This window comes from Etheostoma cragini, chromosome 9 (genome assembly GCF_013103735.1).
Source record: "Etheostoma cragini isolate CJK2018 chromosome 9, CSU_Ecrag_1.0, whole genome shotgun sequence".
Taxonomy (NCBI): domain Eukaryota; kingdom Metazoa; phylum Chordata; class Actinopteri; order Perciformes; family Percidae; genus Etheostoma; species Etheostoma cragini.
The window spans coordinates 25,192,508-25,201,760 of NC_048415.1; the positions used below are offsets into that span (position 1 = coordinate 25,192,508).

The following is a 9,253-nucleotide window of genomic DNA, read 5'->3' on the forward strand; positions in this document are numbered from 1 at the left end:
TGTGTCACTCTGCGACAAGTAGCCCATAAGAGGCTAAAGAGGGACTTCTGTAATGTCAATCCGGTAAAAACGGACCTACTAAACGAAGTTGGTTCACTGCTGGCAACACGTTAGCATCAAACACAACAAGTTGAATGGCGTTTTGGGCTAACGTTAGCAATCAAACTATCGTAGATAACTCAAATGTTTTTGAAATGATTTCCATCTTCTGTTGTTTGTAATGAGAAGTTTATTATTTTATGGGTTTCACAAATTTCAGTATGATACGTTACGTCGTAAATCGTTTGAATCTGAGCATGTGCAACTCACATCTGCGCTCGACTCAAATCGGGTAGCGACACTTTGTGTGGTTCAGGAAAAGCTCATGGTTTGGGTTAAAATACATGTTTTTGTTATGCAACTTCTGTCACATACAGTGGTGGCGAATAGCCGACTGTATTTAGTCATGCCAGACTAAAAGCAGTTCTACCTCCACCACCCGTACCAGTAAAATACTACTAACTGGCGCCTGGATGGCTCAGTTGGTGGGCGGGTGCCCATATGTGGGGGTTTGCTCCTTGGCGCAGCGGGCCAGGGTTCAACTCCGACCCGCGTCCCTTCGCTGCATGTCATTCCCCCCCTCTCCTTCAGCTGTCTTGTCAATGAAGGCCTGAAAATGCCCCAAAAAATTACTACTAACACATTGATGTAGTCACTGTTTAACAATATATTATTTTTACTACATTCTACTGAACATACTTGTGTGTTTTACTCAATGCTTTCACAAATGTACGTAAGTGTGTCACATGGTTACGTAGGCCGTGCCGTCACTAGGTCATAAGTACATGGGATGTTGAAATGAATCATTACTCATCATCAATGCATCGTGATGCGGATGTGGAGGATTGTGTCTCGATGCAGTGACAGACAATTATTGCCTCCTGCCTTTGTTTCTGCGTTTTGTCTGTTGTCTGCTGTGTTCAGACTCCGCTAATTACAGGAAGTGTCTTTTTTTTTTTTCCAGAGCAGAAACAATAAAAAGGGGTGTTCATATGCCTGACTGGTTGAATCTGTCGAGGAATATCATATATAGTAATGTATAATATTGAGGTGACTCATCGTGACATTGATTCGAGCCGTTGACAGGATAATAATAATTGAATTGAATTGTGAAGAACGACCCTGTTACATATGTAATTAAACTAATAAGTGAGTTCATAATAACCAATGAGTTGAAATAAGTCGTTAACTCTTGTGTCGAAAAGATTAACACTCTTTTTTTAGCCTTTTATCGACATTTGAAATTTTTGCTTTTAAAATTAACGCATTATTTTTTATTTACCACCTTACTACTACTAGTTTAACACTACTTTTTGGAATACATGGTCAATGACCCTTATTTGTATGAATCAATAAAGCTAATAAAGCAGAAATTAGGAATTATTTTGACCGAGAGTTGAGTTGAGTGGATGAGTTTGGTCAGGATGCTGATTTGAAATCATTTCAATTTACACTCAAAATTCAATGAAAGTGATTGTATTTGCGAAGAGAATGGCATGGAATCCATCCTTTCTTTGTGGTAATTTGCTTAAAAATGCCATATTTCTGATATAGACATTTTTAAAATGAGGTTAAGGTAATATAACGTTGACTTTTAGCTTCCCAAGGGACACGACCAGCGGTCTCCTGGGTCAATGACACTTGTTTGCCTCCCCTTTATTCGGACTTTGTCGCTTTTTATACTACGTCACCTACTTCCTCCTTTACTTATGTTCTTATTACTGCAGTAACAAGAGGTCGGCGCCACTACGCACGCAAATATGGGTGGTTAGGTCGTAATAAGCAGCTTGTAAAAACCTATGGTGTCCTTTTTTATTTTTTTCAAAGACTCTTAAAACTGCAAACTCCTGAACTCGCCATCTAAACAATTTACACACACACTGCGTGCTTCACATCGTTTCTGTAGGAAGATTTATTACTATACTTGACTTTCAAGACAAGTTAAAGCATGTTGATGGGAAGAAGGTCAAAATAGAAGGCGTTATCATCCTGTTGGCATGGCTTTTCTCTCCACACCATGACTTGGTCGCTACAGTATGTGTCTCCCAGGGTTCACCATCTCCATGGGGCCACACAATTCCTACAGGGCACAGCGATTGTGTTGTTTCCTGGCGGCCTTAAATCCCTAAGGATACATTTCTGGATATATTTAGTTTCTGTTCATCTGTGCTGGAAATATGTATCCAAGGTCCAAGCCCCACACTTCACGCCTTCCGCTTATCTTGTGCTTGTTATCCGATGATAAAAGCTTTGCAGCAATCTTCAAAGTGAGAACTCACTGTTTTCACTGCCGTGTCAAGAGTCTTCTATGAAACTTTATTTCTTTTTACAAGCAGTATTCTTTCATATTTGATGTCAGTTTCTTTCTGTGTTAAACAGTGATTTGGCAGGTTTGTATCACACACAAACAACAGTTATCATTCACACAGAGCACAACAAGGTTTCTCTGCACCCACTCATGCCTGAATCAGTCCCAGGTGTCATCTCGTTCAGCCTTATTACACCTCTCACTAAACACTTTAAGACAGCGTTTCTCATTTTGGGAAATAAGCTTATTTGACTGTCCATATTTCTTCAGCCCAAACAAAAGAAATCACATTACGGGCCAGACGTGCAGTGTTTATTGACGTGCTTTTGTGTCATTGAAAAAGTCAAATATCTTTGATTTTATTACTTACAGAATGTCACTTTTGTCTAAATGTTTCTAGGTTTTTAAGGTGATTTTGTTGTTTTTTTAGACTGACTTTTTGTGGCTGACGTTTTGCCCCTTTTTTACATTTTTTAATCATAGTATATAATTATATAATATTTTTTGACAACCAAAAAGCCCTACAAAAGTCTGCAAAACATTTCCCTTAGCCAGCATAGAATTTAGCAAGTCAAGCAAAACAATGGTAATATTTTTTTTTTACTTGTTTTACAGGTGGAATATGAAAGCTCTCTGATTTTCAGGGAATTTCCGAGTGTCAAAGTCGGCAAATCTGCCAAATTCTGCCTTAAATGTCACATAATTGCAGTGTGAAATAATTTTTTTAATGTGGTTGGGCGCAACTAGGCGGGCTAAAATCTATTGTGAACCTTAATTCATATACAGGCCAGATCTAAATATGCAAGGGACCTGATTTGGACCTCGGGCCTTGAGTTTGACGCGTGGTATAGACGTTCAGCTAACAAGTTAGCTAACAAGAAATACTCCAGTTCTTTATGCTATTATTATGCTCTCTCCTTCTAATGTCTAAATGTTTAAAAACTAAATGATAAGCAACTTTAGTCGTTTTAAACTCGGGAAAGGACAGGGAGAAAATCAGATATCACGATATTCTTGACCAAAGACCTCAATATCAATATAGCGGCGATATTTCAGGGTTGACAATTGGTGCTTTAAGAAAATATCTTCACACTTAGATTTTAGATAAAAAATCATAGATAATGTGGATATAATGTCTAATTGGGTAAAGGCAAATAACAGAACAGCTGGAACAGTCTGGTGAGTTCAGAAAATGACACCACTTCACTGTAATGCAGCCTTTTAAACCGAAAAAAGTCATAACAAGACATTAAGATATCCAAAATCTAATGATATCTGGTCTCATATCAGATACTGATAGTCTGTAATATTGATATTTTGCCCTGGCTAATTAGCATCTAATCTAATCCCTCTTATCATGGTCTCCTTGCCTGTTTGAATACAACTTTTGTGCATGACTACAGGTGTTGAAAGGCATATTAAGTTACCTTTTGAGATAAAGCCAAGCTAGCCTTGTTTCCAACCTTTATGCAAAGGTAATCTACCTAGCAGTAGCTGCATAATTAACGCACAGATGTGAAAGTACCTATAAAGAAAGTGTATAAGCGTATTTCCCCAAATCTCAACACTACACTACCCATGTTCCATATTTGACCAATAACTCGTACAGTTAGGAAGCCTCAGTCTTGTTTTTTTTATTCTTTCCTACACCAAGACACATTCATAGCCAATACACAAAGTAGTCCAGTAGTGTCTGTGGTATAAACCAGTCAAGTGTTAGAAGAAATACCGCACTTTAACCCTTGTGTTGTCTTCCCGTCGACCTGCAACTTTGTGTTTTTCCGGGTTGAAATCTCAACATTTTGTTGTTCTTTTTCTACCCTTTTCTAGATGTTTTTGTCAATTTAATTCAAATTTTTTTTGTCCCATTTGAAGTTTTTTAACTATGTTTTAGTCAATTTTTAACAATTCTTTTGTCGCTTTTTCCTTTTTTTTGTCAATTTTTCCAATTTTGTTCGTGTTTGGTCAGTTTTTAAGCGTTTTAAAAAAGAATGTTTTTGTTCATTTTTTTTCAACATTTCTCATGTTTCTTTTCAACATTCTTTTGTCATAGTTCTGATGTAGAAAGTTTTTGTAAACGGGTCAATTTGACACAAGGACAACAGGAGGGTTAAAGACCACAATCTAGCTTGGCATAGATGATAGGCTCGTGCGAGATGAACCCAGTCCGCGCGGAATCAATCACCGGCGTATCGCCGCCCAATGCATGCTGGGTAGATTTGTGCGCAACTTGGGTCCGACTTTTGCTGACGTCATGCACACGTGGACAACGATGACCTCTCGAGATCAAGGCGGCCGCAGGTTTGAGACACAGTTGCTTTTCACTGCCTGCAAGACCCAGGCGGACCCAGAGCATGCTGGAAAACGCAGGCCTTTCAGCTGATCTAACAGCTGATTGGTTCAGAAGCGACTCAAAATAATGACGTGTTGTGTGAACTTTTTAATGTTTTTGAATCAGAGGGATTTTAACTGCTATTGGTCTGATTTAAAGGCTTATTCTGTCCAGAACACGTGTGGCTGATAGTGATGTTAAGAAGTCAGAGAGAATAAATCTGTTCAGATTACAGATCATATACAGTCTGTTGTTAATTAACATCAGCGATATATCACAGGTAGAGCATTTTGACAGCTACTTTGTCATAATTAAAACTGGAGACTGTGTAAGCGGATCTATGGATCTGATAACATTTTATTGAATCAGAATCGGACCAAAGTGTTTCTGTCACTTCCTGTCCAGCCTGAAGGCTGCAGGAAACGGCTTCAAACTGTCCAGCTTGAGAGCAGATTTTAGCCCCGCACCCGGCTGCTGCCACCTGCTCTCGTCCACTTCACAGGCGAGGCGCAGTTCATCTCCAACGAGCCTAAAATTGTACAAAAAGGTTCCATTTTGTTGTTGTTGTGCTGTACATGTTTTAACATCAACAAAAACACCTCATTACAATCAAGTGCAGGTTCAGTGTGGGCAGATGACAGCTGATTCCCCGCGACCCTGGCCCACTTTTCAGATAAAATGAAATAAAACATCACTGACAAACCACAGTAAACAAACACAGGTACATCTGCTCTCTTCAGGTGCTTTGAAATGTGAGGATTCCATATCTGTCATTCTCTTGCTGCATGTTAAAAAGCTTGAATTTGCAAAGCATCTTCTTGAAGACCTATGTAAAAAGCCAGGGTTTCAGAGAGATTATGAAATTTAACAAAATCCTGGGCGCCCGGATGGCTCAGCCGGTAGAGTGGACGCCCATACATAGAGGTTACTGCCCTTTGCTTCATGTCATTCCTCCCCATGTCTTCTGCTGTCCTATCAAAATAAAGGACAAAAATGCCCCCAAAAAATTAACCTAAAAACAAAATATCATAAAATGCTCCATTTGATCTAAACATGCTTCAAAGGTTCTCTCATCACAGCAGCCCTGTTAGGAACGGGATGTTATCTGAAGCTGCAGTCTCCCTCCGCTGTGCTTTCCAAGCAGACCGAAAATAATTGAACAACTTGGTGGTGCTGTATTTCTCCCTTAAATGTCAGACTAACTTATCATCACCCACAATCTGGCTCTAGTCCTCATTTCCCAGCATTGGGGACGTAAACAAGTGGTGATAAAGCTTAAAGCACGTCCCTTTTTCCTGTCCTACTTACAGAGATTGTCTGTCTGTGGATAATATAACTTCAGTTTGTCTTCTGGCACCTTTCGTGGTTGTGCTGAAATGTCATATTGCTGACAGATATGCTGTGACAATCCTCGCAAACATTTCGTATTTTAGAAAACTGGATTCTTTTATTTTCTTTTATTATGTTTGATGGAAGAACAGTATATGGATGTTTATAGTGTTTTGACCAACAATGGTTACTGCCTTCATAAAAGCATGGAAGTTCAATTGAGTTCATCTAACAAGACTGAGCCTCAATCTGAGGCTGGACTGATTGTCTTTTCGGACACAGTATCTTTGAGAAAGCCCTTCGAAAGCTGCTGTGGCACAGCGGGTAAAGGAACGGGTTGATGGCCGAGTTCAACCACAGAAGCCAGAACGTGATGTCGTACCAGTAGTTCGCCACACACTCACCGCTACAGGCGGCGCGGATAATCATTAGCAGAGTGTAAGGAGCCCAGCAAATCCCAAAAATGCAGACAATTATGGCCAAAGATTTGGCGATCTTTTTGTCTCGAGTCAGGCGAGATCTCTGTTTCCTACGGCCAGGCCCCATGCATGAGCCCGTGTGCTGAAACAACCTGGAGTTTTTCCTGTCTGGAGAGAACTTATCCCTCTGCGTGAATACCTGACTGTTTGGCTCCACGCAGGAAGACGGGGAGAGGACGTTGTCGTCCTCGATAACCGCCGAGATAGCAGTAGGCTCGCTAGAAGACACCTTCCGAGTCTTCACAAAGAACACGGACCAGGCTGTTCCGTCCCTCAGCTTCTTACCGATCCTCTGCGTCTTGGCGTCTTCCTCGGCGCAGGCGCCGCCGTCGTCCTTGGTCCTGCGATGGATGTTCAGGTAGATGCTCAGGTTGAAGAACGCCACGGACACAAACGGGGTGAAGAACTCAAAGGTGGACGCGCTGAGCAGGAAGTACCAGGTGAAGTAAAACTCGGCGTAGCACTCGTGACTCGGGACGACGCTCTCGCCGACGATCGTCTCCCAGAAGATGATGGCGGGGCCGTAAAGGAGGAAGGCCAACACCCACACCGCCACCATCTTCAACACAGCCTGGCGGGTCATGTTTCGCTGCGCTCTGTATTTAACCTGTGTCAAAAGAGAGACACAAGCGGTGACTCACAGCAATGACAAAAATCTGCGTGACAATTAACACTACTTGTTACATTCCACAGCTGTTCGCGTATTAACAAAAGCACTTGTTTCTGCTCTGGGTGCCTTGTTAGAAAAGAAAGCCCAGTTTGTATTATGAGATGCTGTAAATAAAACCCACTCGCAAGGCTCTCATTGGGCGATGACTCACTGAAGCCAAAGACAGGAGGGGAACTAAAGGGGAGTATGAAAGAGACATCTGGCTTCTCCCGATCCACTCCTCCCTCGATATTAGCTTCCGCTGATTCGCTTTCACACTCGCTCCATTTTCACTTCACCTCTTTTCAGACTAAACTCTTTTGTTAGGCAAGGCTTCTATTTAGCATTCCTGCTCTCTTTTTTTATTTGTGTATTAAAAAACACAGTTAAAACCATGAATTCTCTCTCTGCAACAGCTGCTGTCACCTAAGTTAAAGAGCAACTTAAACAAATCCACTTCTCTGAATCAATAAATACTGAAACGGAGCCCCTTCAAGATGCTAATAACGGATTCTGGCCCTGCTATTGAGGGTTTACAAAAAGCCCAAGACTCCCCATTTCCATTGTAAATTACGAATAATGCTGCTCTCTACGGATTGAGAATGAATGCACACATAAATAAATAAAATACCATACTAATCTGCTGAGATCAAACCCTCAAATTAAAAGAGATAAAAGCTGTCAAAAGCAAAGATGTTTTACACCTCTCGGTTAGCAGCTAAATACAATTTTTTTGTAAATGTAGCATCTGACAAGTCTAGTTATTTAAAGGGGCCCGGCCACACAAAACCGTTTTTGCTTGCGTTTTTTGAAATATGTCAGGTCCATATGTATTTATGTTATGTTGTGAATGTGAAGATGAACTGCTACCTCCTCTGTCAGCTCTAGCCACTGGAAAAAAATAAGAGGAGAAATCAGACCAATCACAACGGCTGGTCAGGATGATGTCATGTTGCCTGAGCTCATTATTATTCATGCGCTGTTAGCCAGGCTCTCATTGGCTATTAGCCAATCAGAGTCAAACAGCTTAGCTGGTTGAATATTAATGAGAACTGGCCCAAATGGAGCTAAGTCTTCCTGAAGGCTTTCCATACCACGCTAGAATGGCTTGCAACAAGGTAACCAGGGTAACCAAGGTAACCAACCACCAAAGTCCATGGTAGAACATCATGTATTACCACAGAGTACTGAAATACGTGTGGCAGGGCACCTTTAAAAAGCCGACTGAAATATTTCAGTTTTATGCCAGTTGAGCACAAATAGACATTGACTGGGAGATTTTATCTTTTATAATTGATCTGATCATACTGGATGTAGAACCCTGTGTTAAAAACATCAACTGAAAATTATTCAAGTTTTACTCCAATTACGTCAATAGGGGCAATCAATATCTGCTACTTTTTCTTCTGGTTAAAACCCTGATCTAAGGAGGCCGTCTGGCACTTCTGTGTAGTTGGGGAAACTCACAACAGACGGATTCAAAAAAATGGAATGGACAAAATTGAAGCAGCACAGGGAGAGAGATCCTGAATTTTTGTCTCAAGTATGAGTCAAGCTCCAAAACATTTTTTCCATGATGCAACATAAAAGCAAGTTTCCCCAGACCCTTACTCTTTCCTAAAGGCCCTCTCCGTCCAAACCTCACACCTCCACCAATGATGACGATGGCCCTGATGTCACCATATCCTTTTTCTAGCATTGAAGAGCTCATCCAGAGCAACAGAAGACATTATAAAAGGTTTTATTGACTGACGTGTAAAATTAGTTCCCCTTGACATACATTACTGTACTGTATATTTAACCCTAGACTGCTGAGTCCAAAATATTCACTTACTAGATTAAAGGGGCTCTGACCGATGGCAAGCGTTTTAGGCTACATTTGTTTTCACATGCAGCAAACATCTCCTCACTATCTGCTAGCTGCCTGTCCCTAGAACACACTGGAAAAACATCTCCTCACTATCTGCTAGCTGCCTGTCCCTAGAACACACTGTAAAAAAACATCTCCTTACTATCTGCTAGCTGCCTGTCCCCAGATGACACTGTAAAAAACATCTCCTCACTATCTGCTAGCTGCCTGTCCCCAGATCACACTGTAAAAAACATCTCCTCACTAT

The 9,253-nt window shown here is 41.0% G+C and overlaps 1 protein-coding gene across 1 annotated transcript in view; it reads right to left on the reverse strand.

Annotated features, from left to right (window-relative positions):
* Nucleotides 1-5,261: 5,261 nt before the first annotated feature.
* The window catches only part of LOC117950162 (histamine H3 receptor), a 5,964-nt gene continuing 1,972 nt past the window's right edge, over nucleotides 5,262-9,253 (reverse strand). Inside the window, exon 3 of the mRNA XM_034880941.1 lies at nucleotides 5,262-7,094. Coding sequence (XP_034736832.1) covers nucleotides 6,237-7,094 — 858 coding nt within the window. The 3' untranslated portion in view covers nucleotides 5,262-6,236. The remainder of the gene's footprint in view (nucleotides 7,095-9,253) is intronic.